Source organism: Leptodactylus fuscus, chromosome 1, assembly GCF_031893055.1.
Source record: "Leptodactylus fuscus isolate aLepFus1 chromosome 1, aLepFus1.hap2, whole genome shotgun sequence".
Lineage (NCBI taxonomy): Eukaryota > Metazoa > Chordata > Amphibia > Anura > Leptodactylidae > Leptodactylus > Leptodactylus fuscus.
The window spans coordinates 244607281-244621632 of NC_134265.1; the positions used below are offsets into that span (position 1 = coordinate 244607281).

Sequence of the window (14352 nt, forward strand, 5' to 3'; positions counted from 1 at the left end):
ATCAATAAAGCGGACAATGCCTTTTTTACATGAGCTGGAGGTTTGTTCCTTTTGCATTTAAAAAATTACTATATCAATTATATAGCAAACCTTGTGACAAAGTAATTGATTGGTATAATGTGGTCTACACTATTAGGTGCCACACTGTCAAGCTAATATGTGAGACGTACAGAAGGAAATGGAAAATGGATACTATATATTTCTGGATGTATACAGTATAAGATATACACATGGATATGCATATATATTGTATATGAATTGTGTAATGGCAGACCAGCACAGGTGGTCTGTCACACAGGGTATCAGGTCACGTGTAGTAGGTGAATGGTGCTGCGATGGGAGAATAACAGAAGCAGGTACAGAGTTCATCAGCATTCCCAAAAAGGCTGCGCTACCTTGTTTATTTATGCCCTTTTTTCCAGGATGTAACCACCGAGAAATACAATTGGTTAACATACATTTCAAATGGTTTTAGATGAGTTATAAAATTTTTGTGCTCTTCACATCTTATCTAGTAACTATGGCTACTGAGCAATTGTTAATGCGCAAATGGTTTATCTTATCTGAACATAAGGCTACTAGCTAGTGTAGTTTCACGAGTCAGCTAGTTCAAGGAACAACCATTTTACGCATCATAGATATTAGAAACAAAGTCTTTGATCCAGGGTCTTGTAGAGCCTTGAAGGGGGAGAAACTGGGGCTCTTTTATCAATTGTAACAATTTTCACTGTATAAATGGATCACTGGCTGGAACTCACATAACACTGAGGGGGGAGTGGAAGGGCCTTAGAACTCAATGAAGCTATTTACTAAAAAAAATTAAAGGGCTTGTCCAGTTAGATCATAAGGGGTAGCTTGCTACTCAGTGGGTGTCCCATCACTCGGACCCTGACTATTCTCAAGAAATAGGAAATTTTGCAACCCAGGTGTGAATGGAACAGCTGAATTTGAATGGAGACCTCTGGACATGGCACGAATATGCATTGAAAAGAAAGGAGCTATGCGTGTTGTTCGGCTATCTGCTCCATTCAAAACCAAGGTGGAAAACAACCCAGTTGAGACCACTGTGGGTCCCAGTGAAAGGTTACCCACGATCAGCAAGTTAAACCAATACTTTTTGCATGTGGTAGCTTTTTGTAACTGAAATACCCCTTTATTCCAGAGTTTACATGCTCTAGTTGCCATATTCAGATGAAACACTGTATGAAGCCACCAATGATCACACAGATATTCATATATGTACTGTATAATCATGTAATCATTGGTGGCTGCTTGTGGTGGGGTTTTGTTTGCATGTGGATGCCAGAGTGTGTAAATCCCACCCCACAGAGATCACTATGATTCATAGTGATCACTTTTCCAGCAAACAATCCTATTTGCTCAGTTGTCACTGGGTACAGACAGATCTGTAGAAAGGGGGTATAAGGAGGAGAGGGTGCATGCTGAAGATTAGGAGGAGGAAGGGGAGAAAAGTATATTTTATTGCTGCAGCCAGACAAATCTGTACTTTATACGTAGCCCACTTGTTGACCCTTTTTTTTTTCTCTTCTGTTCCAACACTGTACTTAATGTAGTAAAGGTACAATGAGGTCCTCTGTTCTATTTTCCATAGTATTAGTACTATTAATTTCCCAGAATTAACTGTGATCTTATATCGAGGTCACATTGCCTCACACTTTTTTCCATACTTCTTTCCTTGATATTTACTAGTAGTACTCCTACCCCTCGTTCACATCTGTGTAGGTATTCCATCTGGGGGAGTCCGTATAGGGACCCCACCAAATGGAATACCAAACGCAATTGCAGGTGCTGTGCAGTAAAAGCACATGGATCCCCATAGACCATAATGGGTCCGTGTGCTTGCCACCAGATCTCCACACAGAACATGCGGACAGGAAAGTAGTTCAAAATCTACTTTCCTCTCTGCATGATACGTGTGCACATAGCGCAGCCAGCACACAGACCACATTATAATCTACAGTATGGGGTCCGCGTGCTTTTACTGCACAGCGCTTGCAATTGCGTTTGGTATTCCGTTCGGGAGGTCCCCATGCAGACTCTCCCCAGACGGAATACAAATGCAGACATGAACCAACCCTTACTCCCCTTTCACTTAACCACTTCTGTACTGGGCCAATTTGTGGTTCAGAACCAGACACATTTTGTTTTTTTTTTGTATGTTTTGAGGATATAACATTTTTATCATTCGGGTTATTCAACTAATTTCTGCATCTTTTTTCAGTCACCAATAGGGATTTATGTTTATGTTGTTTTTAATTTTGCATGTGTTTTAATTTTTTTTATATCATGGAAAATATAAACAAAAGAGGAGGAAAATCTGTCTGTTTTTCACTTTTCATTTTTTTTATTTAGAAGCTGAAAGTGCTACTAAAAAACTTTATGAAATACTTTTTCCTCTTCGTTACGATAATTTTTATTTTTTTATGGTGTTGTCTGGGGTGTGGCTAGAACTTGTAATAAGGGTGTGCTATTGACATATTATTTTATTTATTTTTTAATTATTTTATTTATTTATTTTTACTTTTTTTATTCATAATAGTCATAATAGACCTTTGGGGACACTTTTTTTTGTGGTGGAGGCTGATTTTCCCTATAACTGGGGCTGGTACATTCAGCCCCAGTTGCTAGAGGAATACAGCCTCCTGCCCATAACTATAGAGCTGATTTGGGTCCTGTAGGACGTAGCAGCTTACAGACTCGGTGGATTACGTGACCACGGGTCAGAGGGCGCCCATAGCTGTTTATACAGCGCTTCATTGAGCAATGTGTACACAGCAATCGGTAAGACAGGGTGGTAAAAACCTTCCCTGCCTTCTCTAGGGGAGTTCCACCTGTAGTCACAAATGGCTCCCCGTTTAAGCAGCTTCACGATTTCGTGCAGCTGCTAAAAACTGCATGGACGTATCGGTACGCCCTTGAAGAACGAGGAAGTCACTATCCCAAGGTAAAAACCCAATGGGCGGTCCAGAAGTGGTTAACTTATTTTCCACTCTCCTATATTGGACTAGTTTCCTTCTGCTGTACCATTTCATATAGTTTTGTTTTTTTTTTGTTATTTCTTTACGGGTCACATGTGCTGAAAAAAACTGCAATGGGTTGTCAACAAATTTGCTGCAAATTCCACATTGAAAGGGTTGAAAGCTGCAGTGAAATTGATATTCTAAAGATTTTAATATCTCCATCACTTGTCAATTTCCACATAGATAAGACGCTCAGCATATTGATAAGATCTGTAATCCACTGCAGAAGTACAGATAAAATCTGCCGCAATTCTGTCCCATATGAACTAATGGTAAATCTTTAACAGTAATGCGAACTTGAATAAACAATAAAAAAAAACCTAATAGTTACCAATGTAAGAAGGGCTTTCTGTTGGAATAACATCTCCTTGAAATGCAATGTATTTAGCATGGAAGGATCCACGAGCACCTGATTGATTTGCTTTGAAACGAACCAATACTGAGTTTGATGTAGAGACCACAGGATCTGGTATTTCTTTTCCACAAAAGTGTCCTGTAAACAAAATGACATAATTCAGCAGAGTGAAGAATTAGACTAGAATTACATACCGACTTTAGCTGCAATACCCTTTGTTGTCCTGTGAATCCTTATTAATTTAAGTGAATGATGTTGCACTGTGACCCCAAGGGTACTGAGACTGACTTCAAGTTGCAAAAAAAATAGAAGTCCCAGCACCCTTGGGGTCACAATGCTACACCATTGTTGTCATTCAGCTATAGCCTTAAAGGGGTTTTCCAGCTTCAAAAATTTTCTGCAACTACATCCATAGCAGTGCTAAATACTCACTTTATTTTACTTGAGACTCCTTCTATTACTTGTATTTACATGCAGTGAATCTGTGAAAAAAAACTACATTTCCCATGATTCCTCTCACTGCTTTCACTCTTACTAATCCCTTTAATATTGCAAAAGTGTCAGGTAGGGTGCTTTTGGATGGTTTCTCAGCATCAGGATTTCACTACGGTGTCCAAACACCTTATTAGGCTAGATTCGCACTTGCTGATATATAGATCTAAATTTCTTCCATGTTAGGTAAGACACTCACAGCGCACTACGTGAGTGTATGTTGTTGCACCCTCCCAGACGGTCAGCAATACGAAATTTAGACCCATGAGTAAAACATCTGCCTTGAAAATACTATTGCCCTTGATATTACTGTCAAGATAATATTGAATGCAGATTACACTTTGAGGCAATAGAAGGAACATACCCAATTTCTGAGATCCTTTTCCATCACCATCATAAATTTCAACCACTTCACTACAACCAGCTGGTCCTGGGAGTTCTAAGTCAAATGTAGCAAAGGACAGTTTTACTTTGTAGCTGGCATCAACTGAGATTTTCCACTATAGAATGAAAAGAAGAAAAAAAAATAGAATCATTTTGATACTACACATAATGAAAATCTATAAACATGGATTAAATGGGACCTTTCACCACCTATCAGCTTCAACTCCTCCTTTAGTGATTCCAGCACATTTGGAATTTTTACTCTAGCCCCCACCATTCCTAGCACCTGGTACGCTAGCTAAGCTCTCTACCGTAAGGTGTGTGGGCCTTAGCTTATAGCAGAAAGACAGAGACTGCCCACCTGACAATTGAGAGTATAACTGTTCTGAAACTAACCACATTGATTGCTAAGGAATGGTGGGGGATAAAAAAAAAATATGCTCCCTAGTGGCCCCAGACACTGTATAACATGCTCCACAGTGGCCACACACAGTATTATTTTCTCCACAGTGGCCCCACACAGAATATTATGACCCACAGTGGGCCCCCACAAAGTATAAAATGTACGCCACAGAGGCCCTACATAGTATCATATGCTCCTCACAGTAGCCCATACAGTATTATATGCTCCACAGTGGCCTCAGACACAATATTATATGCTCCCCACAGTGGGCCCCCACACAGTATTATATACTCCCCACAATTGGCCCCCACATAGTATTATATGCTCCACTGTGGTCCCCACACAGTATTATATGCTCCCCGCACCGTATTAAATGCTCCCCACAGTTGCCCCTACCCAATATTATATGCTCCACAGTGGCCCCCACACAGTATTATGTGCTCCCAACAGTCCCCCTCCACTTTGGAGCTAATATATTACTCTGTCGTTTGCTCAGACCCCAGAGTATAATAATCGGAGCCCCAGGGAAAGTGATTAAAAATAACAAAAACTTATACTTGCCTTGCCTCACCTTTCCTGGGCATTCTAACTCTGTCCTGCTGTCTTCAGCATTTCAGCCCTCTTCAGATGTCACTGCTGAGGACTGTGATTGGGCCTCAGCAATCACGTGGGGTGCACTGATGTCATTACGCCACTGTGCCCTATGTGACAGCTGGGACGTAATCACAGGTCTCACTCACAAGAGCGCCAGAAAGGATGCTGAGCCCAGGAGAGGTGAGTATTAGAGATGAGCGAACACTAAAATGTTCGAGGTTCGAAATTCGATTCGAACAGCCGCTCAATGTTCGTGTGTTCGAACGGGTTTCGAACCCCATTATAGTCTATGGGGAACAGATACTCGTTAAGGGGGAAACCCAAATCCGTGTCTGGAGGGTCACCAAGTCCACTATGACACCCCAGGAAATGATGCCAACACCTCTGGAATGACACTGGGACAGCAGGGGAAGCATGTCTGGGGGCATCTAACACACCAAAGACCCTCTATTACCCCAACATCACAGCCTAACAACTACACACTTTACACACTCAATACCACCTCTCTGACAGTAGGAAAACACCTTGAAACATGTGTATTTGGCACTTGCAGTGAGGAGAGCTTGTCACCAGCAGTGAATTTGGCCCTTGTAGTAAGTTGAGGTTGGCACCAACATTTGTTTTGAAAATCAGGGTGGATTGAGCCTCTAACCAGCAGAGTTTGGGCAAATTCATGGTGGAGGGAGCCTCTAAACACCCCAGTTTGGGCAAATTCATGGTGGAGGGAGCCTCTAAAAACCCCAGTTTGGACCAATTCATGGTGGAGGGAGCCTCTAACCAGCCCAGTTTGGGCAAATTCATGGTGGAGGGAGCCTCTAACCAGCCCAGTTTGGACCAATTAATGGTGGAGGGAGCCTCTAACCAGCCCAGTTTGGACCAATTAATGGTGGAGGGAGCCTCTAACCAGCCCAGTTTGGACCAATTAATGGTGGAGGGAGCCTCTAACCAGCCCAGTTTGGACCAATTAATGGTGGAGGGAGCCTCTAAACAGCCAAGTTTGGACCAATTCATGGTGGAGGGAGCCTCTAAAAACCCCAGTTTGGACCAATTCATGGTGGAGGGAGCCTCTAACCAGCCCAGTTTGGACCAATTAATGGTGGAGGGAGCCTCTAACCAGCCCAGTTTGGACCAATTAATGGTGGAGGGAGCCTCTAACCACCCCAGTTTGGACCAATTCATGGTGGAGGGAGCCTCTAAACAGCCAAGTTTGGACCAATTCATGGTGGAGGGAGCCTCTAAAAACCCCAGATTGGACCAATTCATGGTGGAGGGAGCCTCTAACCAGCCCAGTTTGGGCAAATTCATGGTGGAGGGAGCCTCTAAACAGCCCAGTTTGGGCAAATTCATGGTGGAGGGAGCCTCTAACCAGCCCAGTTTGGACCAATTAATGGTGGAGGGAGCCTCTAAAAAACCCAGTTTGGACCAATTCATGGTGGAGGGAGCCTCTAAACAGCCCAGTTTGGGCAAATTCATGGTGAGGGAGCCTCTAACCAGCCCAGTTTGGACCAATTAATGGTGGAGGGAGCCTCTAACCAGCCCAGTTTGGACCAATTAATGGTGGAGGGAGCCTCTAACCAGCCCAGTTTGGACCAATTAATGGTGGAGGGAGCCTCTAACCAGCCCAGTTTGGACCAATTAATGGTGGAGGGAGCCTCTAACCACCCCAGTTTGGACCAATTCATGGTGGAGGGAGCCTCTAAACAGCCAAGTTTGGACCAATTCATGGTGGAGGGAGCCTCTAAAAACCCCAGTTTGGACCAATTCATGGTGGAGGGAGCCTCTAACCAGCCCAGTTTGGGCAAATTCATGGTGGAGGGAGCCTCTAAACAGCCCAGTTTGGGCAAATTCATGGTGGAGGGAGCCTCTAACCAGCCCAGTTTGGACCAATTAATGGTGGAGGGAGCCGCTAAACAGCCCAGTTTGGGCAAATTCATGGTGGAGGGAGCCTCTAAACAGCCCAGTTTGGACCAATTCATGGTGGAGGGAGCCTCTAAAAAACCCAGTTTGGACCAATTCATGGTGGAGGGAGCCTCTAAACAGCCCAGTTTGGGCAAATTCATGGTGGAGGGAGCCTCTAAACAGCCCAGTTTGGGCAAATTCATGGTGGAGGGAGCCTCTAACCAGCCCAGTTTGGACCAATTAATGGTGGAGGGAGCCTCTAAACAGCCAAGTTTTGGGAAATTCATGGTGGAGGGAGCCTCTAACCAGCCCAGTTTGGACCAATTCATGGTGGAGGGAGCCTCTAAACAGCCCAGTTTGGGCAAATTCATGGTGGAGGGAGCCTCTAAAAAACCCAGTTTGGACCAATTCATGGTGGAGGGAGCCTCTAACCAGCCCAGTTTGGACCAATTAATGGTGGAGGGAGCCTCTAAACAGCCAAGTTTGGACCAATTCATGGTGGAGGGAGCCTCTAAAAACCCCAGTTTGGACCAATTCATGGTGGAGGGAGCCTCTAACCAGCCCAGTTTGGGCAAATTCATGGTGGAGGGAGCCTCTAAACAGCCCAGTTTGGGCAAATTCATGGTGGAGGGAGCCTCTAACCAGCCCAGTTTGGACCAATTAATGGTGGAGGGAGCCTCTAACCAGCCCAGTTTGGACCAATTAATGGTGGAGGGAGCCTCTAACCACCCCAGTTTGGACCAATTCATGGTGGAGGGAGCCTCTAAACTGCCAAGTTTGGACCAATTCATGGTGGAGGGAGCCTCTAAAAACCCCAGTTTGGACCAATTCATGGTGGAGGGAGCCTCTAACCAGCCCAGTTTGGGCAAATTCATGGTGGAGGGAGCCTCTAAACAGCCCAGTTTGGGCAAATTCATGGTGGAGGGAGCCTCTAACCAGCCCAGTTTGGACCAAATAATGGTGGAGGGAGCCGCTAAACAGCCCAGTTTGGGCAAATTCATGGTGGAGGGAGCCTCTAAACAGCCCAGTTTGGACCAATTCATGGTGGAGGGAGCCTCTAAAAAACCCAGTTTGGACCAATTCATGGTGGAGGGAGCCTCTAAACAGCCCAGTTTGGGCAAATTCATGGTGGAGGGAGCCTCTAAACAGCCCAGTTTGGGCAAATTCATGGTGGAGGGAGCCTCTAACCAGCCCAGTTTGGACCAATTAATGGTGGAGGGAGCCTCTAAACAGCCAAGTTTTGGGAAATTCATGGTGGAGGGAGCCTCTAACCAGCCCAGTTTGGACCAATTCATGGTGGAGGGAGCCTCTAAACAGCCCAGTTTGGGCAAATTCATGGTGGAGGGAGCCTCTAAAAACCCCAGTTTGGACCAATTCATGGTGGAGGGAGCCTCTAACCAGCCCAGTTTGGACCAATTAATGGTGGAGGGAGCCTCTAAACAGCCAAGTTTGGACCAATTCATGGTGGAGGGAGCCTCTAAAAACCCCAGTTTGGACCAATTCATGGTGGAGGGAGCCTCTAACCAGCCCAGTTTGGGCCAATTCATGGTGGAGGGAGCCTCTAAACAGCCCAGTTTGGGCAAATTCATGGTGGAGGGAGCCTCTAACCAGCCCAGTTTGGACCAATTAATGGTGGAGGGAGCCGCTAAACAGCCCAGTTTGGACCAATTCATGGTGGAGGGAGCCTCTAAAAACCCCAGTTTGGACCAATTCATGGTGGAGGGAGCCTCTAAAAAACCCAGTTTGGACCAATTCATGGTGGAGGGAGCCTCTAACCAGCCCAGTTTGGACCAATTAATGGTGGAGGGAGCCTCTAAACAGCCAAGTTTGGACCAATTCATGGTGGAGGGAGCCTCTAAACAGCCCAGTTTGGGCAAATTCATGGTGGAGGGAGCCTCTAACCAGCCCAGTTTGGACCAATTAATGGTGGAGGGAGCCTCTAAACAGCCAAGTTTTGGGAAATTCATGGTGGAGGGAGCCTCTAACCAGCCCAGTTTGGACCAATTAATGGTGGAGGGAGCCTCTAACCAGCCCAGTTTGGACCAATTAATGGTGGAGGGAGCCTCTAACCACCCCAGTTTGGACCAATTCATGGTGGAGGGAGCCTCTAAACAGCCAAGTTTGGACCAATTCATGGTGGAGGGAGCCTCTAAAAACCCCAGTTTGGACCAATTCATGGTGGAGGGAGCCTCTAACCAGCCCAGTTTGGGCAAATTCATGGTGGAGGGAGCCTCTAAACAGCCCAGTTTGGGCAAATTCATGGTGGAGGGAGCCTCTAACCAGCCCAGTTTGGACCAATTAATGGTGGAGGGAGCCGCTAAACAGCCCAGTTTGGGCAAATTCATGGTGGAGGGAGCCTCTAAACAGCCCAGTTTGGACCAATTCATGGTGGAGGGAGCCTCTAAAAAACCCAGTTTGGACCAATTCATGGTGGAGGGAGCCTCTAAACAGCCCAGTTTGGGCAAATTCATGGTGGAGGGAGCCTCTAAACAGCCCAGTTTGGGCAAATTCATGGTGGAGGGAGCCTCTAACCAGCCCAGTTTGGACCAATTAATGGTGGAGGGAGCCTCTAAACAGCCAAGTTTTGGGAAATTCATGGTGGAGGGAGCCTCTAACCAGCCCAGTTTGGACCAATTCATGGTGGAGGGAGCCTCTAAACAGCCCAGTGTGGGCAAATTCATGGTGGAGGGAGCCTCTAAAAAACCCAGTTTGGACCAATTCATGGTGGAGGGAGCCTCTAACCAGCCCAGTTTGGACCAATTAATGGTGGAGGGAGCCTCTAAACAGCCAAGTTTGGACCAATTCATGGTGGAGGGAGCCTCTAAACAGCCCAGTTTGGGCAAATTCATGGTGGAGGGAGCCTCTAACCAGCCCAGTTTGGACCAATTAATGGTGGAGGGAGCCTCTAACCAGCCCAGTTTGGACCAATTAATGGTGGAGGGAGCCTCTAACCACCCCAGTTTGGACCAATTCATGGTGGAGGGAGCCTCTAAACAGCCAAGTTTGGACCAATTCATGGTGGAGGGAGCCTCTAAAAACCCCAGTTTGGACCAATTCATGGTGGAGGGAGCCTCTAACCAGCCCAGTTTGGGCAAATTCATGGTGGAGGGAGCCTCTAAACAGCCCAGTTTGGGCAAATTCATGGTGGAGGGAGCCTCTAACCGGCCCAGTTTGGACCAATTAATGGTGGAGGGAGCCGCTAAACAGCCCAGTTTGGGCAAATTCATGGTGGAGGGAGCCTCTAAACAGCCCAGTTTGGACCAATTCATGGTGGAGGGAGCCTCTAAAAAACCCAGTTTGGACCAATTCATGGTGGAGGGAGCCTCTAAACAGCCCAGTTTGGGCAAATTCATGGTGGAGGGAGCCTCTAAACAGCCCAGTTTGGGCAAATTCATGGTGGAGGGAGCCTCTAACCAGCCCAGTTTGGACCAATTAATGGTGGAGGGAGCCTCTAAACAGCCAAGTTTTGGGAAATTCATGGTGGAGGGAGCCTCTAACCATCCCAGTTTGGACCAATTCATGGTGGAGGGAGCCTCTAAACAGCCCAGTTTGGGCAAATTCATGGTGGAGGGAGCCTCTAAAAAACCCAGTTTGGACCAATTCATGGTGGAGGGAGCCTCTAACCAGCCCAGTTTGGACCAATTAATGGTGGAGGGAGCCTCTAAACAGCCAAGTTTGGACCAATTCATGGTGGAGGGAGCCTCTAAAAACCCCAGTTTGGACCAATTCATGGTGGAGGGAGCCTCTAACCAGCCCAGTTTGGGCAAATTCATGGTGGAGGGAGCATCTAAACAGCCCAGTTTGGGCAAATTCATGGTGGAGGGAGCCTCTAACCAGCCCAGTTTGGACCAATTAATGGTGGAGGGAGCCGCTAAACAGCCCAGTTTGGACCAATTCATGGTGGAGGGAGCCTCTAAACAGCCAAGTTTGGACCAATTCATGGTGGAGGGAGCCTCTAAAAACCCCAGTTTGGACCAATTAATGGTGGAGGGAGCCTCTAAACAGCCAAGTTTGGACCAATTCATGGTGGAGGGAGCCTCTAAAAACCCCAGTTTGGACCAATTCATGGTGGAGGGAGCCTCTAACCAGTCCAGTTTGGGCAAATTCATGGTGGAGGGAGCCTCTAAACAGCCCAGTTTGGGCAAATTCATGGTGGAGGGAGCCTCTAACCAGCCCAGTTTGGACCAATTAATGGTGGAGGGAGCCTCTAACCAGCCCAGTTTGGACCAATTAATGGTGGAGGGAGCCTCTAACCACCCCAGTTTGGACCAATTCATGGTGGAGGGAGCCTCTAAACAGCCAAGTTTGGACCAATTCATGGTGGAGGGAGCCTCTAAAAACCCCAGTTTGGACCAATTCATGGTGGAGGGAGCCTCTAACCAGCCCAGTTTGGGCAAATTCATGGTGGAGGGAGCCTCTAAACAGCCCAGTTTGGGCAAATTCATGGTGGAGGGAGCCTCTAACCAGCCCAGTTTGGACCAATTAATGGTGGAGGGAGCCTCTAACCAGCCCAGTTTGGACCAATTAATGGTGGAGGGAGCCTCTAACCACCCCAGTTTGGACCAATTCATGGTGGAGGGAGCCTCTAAACAGCCAAGTTTGGACCAATTCATGGTGGAGGGAGCCTCTAAAAACCCCAGTTTGGACCAATTCATGGTGGAGGGAGCCTCTAAACAGCCCAGTTTGGGCAAATTCATGGTGGAGGGAGCCTCTAACCAGCCCAGTTTGGACCAATTAATGGTGGAGGGAGCCTCTAAACAGCCAAGTTTTGGGAAATTCATGGTGGAGGGAGCCTCTAACCAGCCCAGTTTGGACCAATTCATGGTGGAGGGAGCCTCTAAACAGCCCAGTTTGGGCAAATTCATGGTGGAGGGAGCCTCTAAAAAACCCAGTTTGGACCAATTCATGGTGGAGGGAGCCTCTAACCAGCCCAGTTTGGACCAATTAATGGTGGAGGGAGCCTCTAAACAGCCAAGTTTGGACCAATTCATGGTGGAGGGAGCCTCTAAAAACCCCAGTTTGGACCAATTCATGGTGGAGGGAGCCTCTAACCAGCCCAGTTTGGGCAAATTCATGGTGGAGGGAGCCTCTAAACAGCCCAGTTTGGGCAAATTCATGGTGGAGGGAGCCTCTAACCAGCCCAGTTTGGACCAATTAATGGTGGAGGGAGCCGCTAAACAGCCCAGTTTGGACCAATTCATGGTGGAGGGAGCCTCTAAAAACCCCAGTTTGGACCAATTCATGGTGGAGTGAGCCTCTAAAAAACCCAGTTTGGACCAATTCATGGTGGAGGGAGCCTCTAACCAGCCCAGTTTGGACCAATTAATGGTGGAGGGAGCCTCTAAACAGCCAAGTTTGGACCAATTCATGGTGGAGGGAGCCTCTAAACAGCCCAGTTTGGGCAAATTCATGGTGGAGGGAGCCTCTAACCAGCCCAGTTTGGACCAATTAATGGTGGAGGGAGCCTCTAAACAGCCAAGTTTTGGGAAATTCATGGTGGAGGGAGCCTCTAACCAGCCCAGTTTGGACCAATTAATGGTGGAGGGAGCCTCTAAACAGCCCAGTTTGGACCAATTCATGGTGGAGGGAGCCTCTAAACAGCCCAGTTTGGGCAAATTCATGGTGGAGGGAGCCTCTAAAAAACCCAGTTTGGACCAATTCATGGTGGAGGGAGCCTCTAACCAGCCCAGTTTGGGCAAATTCATGGTGGAGGGAGCCTCTAAACAGCCCAGTTTGGGCAAATTCATGGTGGAGGGAGCCTCTAACCAGCCCAGTTTGGACCAATTAATGGTGGAGGGAGCCGCTAAAAAGCCCAGTTTGGGCAAATTCATGGTGGAGGGAGCCTCTAAACAGCCCAGTTTGGACCAATTCATGGTGGAGGGAGCCTCTAAAAAACCCAGTTTGGACCAATTCATGGTGGAGGGAGCCTCTAAACAGCCCAGTTTGGGCAAATTCATGGTGGAGGGAGCCTCTAACCAGCAGAGTTGGTGGAAATCAGGGTGGAGGGAGCCTCTAACCAGCAGAGTTGGGGGAAATCATGTTGGAGGGAGCCTAGTATTAGCAGAATTGTGCAACGCTTATGGTGGATGAGTATGAGGATGCGGAGGAATTGGAGAGGTTGAGTACAGACATGGAGTTTCATGTTGGGGTGCTTTACACAGGTGGGCACAAAAATGAAGGCTCTATCCAGTGGTGGTTCATTTTTATCAAAGTGAGCCGGTCGGCACTCTCAGCTGACAGACGGGTGCGCTTGTCAGTGATGATGCCACCGGCTGCACTGAACACCCTCTCAGATAGGACGCTGGCGGCAGGACAGGACAGCACCTCCAAGGCATATAGGGCAAGTTCAAGCCACAGGTCCAACTTCGACACCCAATACGTGTAGGGCGCAGAGGGGTCGGAGAGGACAGGGCTGTGGTCGGAAAGGTATTCCCGCAACATGCGCCTATACTTCTCACGCCTGGTGACACTAGGACCCTCCGTGGCGGCACTTTGGCGAGGGGGTGCCATCAAGGTGTCCCAGACCTTAGACAGTGTGCCCCTCGTTTGTGTGGACCGGTGAGAACTTGGTTGCCTACTGGAGGAACTGCCCTCCCTGCCGCCAACGTCACATGCTGGAAACATCTCCATCATATTCTGCACCAATTGCCTGTGGCAAGCATTGATGCGATTGGCCCTCCCCTCTACCGGAATAAAAGACGAGATGTTGTTTTTATACCGGGGGTCAAGGATAGCAAAGATCCAGTACTGGTTGTCCTCCATGATTTTGACAATACGCTTGTCGGTTGTAAAGCACCCCAACATGAACTCAGCCATGTCTGCCACAGTGTTAGTTGGCATGACTCCTCTGGCCCCACCGGAAAGTTCAATCTCCATTTCCTCCTCATCCTCCATGTCTACCCATCCGCGCTGCAACAATGGGACGATTCGAAGTTGCCCGGAAGCCTCCTGTATCACCATCACATCATCGGACAACTCTTCTTCCTCCTCCTCCTCCTCCTCCTCCTCCATTAAACGCAGTGAAGCGGACAGATGTGTGGACCTACTCTCCAGCTGTGACGGATCGGATGCTATCCCTAACTCCTCTGTGTGATCTGAGTTATCCCTGATGTCAATCAGGGATTCTCTCAGAACACACAAGAGCGGGATTGTAAGGCTCACCATCGCATCCTCAGAGCTCACCC

The 14352-nt window shown here is 47.5% G+C and overlaps 1 protein-coding gene across 1 annotated transcript in view; it reads right to left on the bottom strand.

Moving 5' to 3' along the window:
* The window catches only part of LOC142216856 (ovochymase-2-like), a 96087-nt gene that overhangs the window by 51817 nt on the left and 29918 nt on the right, over positions 1-14352 (bottom strand). Inside the window, exons 6-7 of the mRNA XM_075284907.1 lie at positions 4253-4388; positions 3373-3534 (exon numbers count right to left, since the gene is read on the bottom strand). Coding sequence (XP_075141008.1) covers positions 3373-3534; positions 4253-4388 — 298 coding nt within the window. The remainder of the gene's footprint in view (positions 1-3372; positions 3535-4252; positions 4389-14352) is intronic.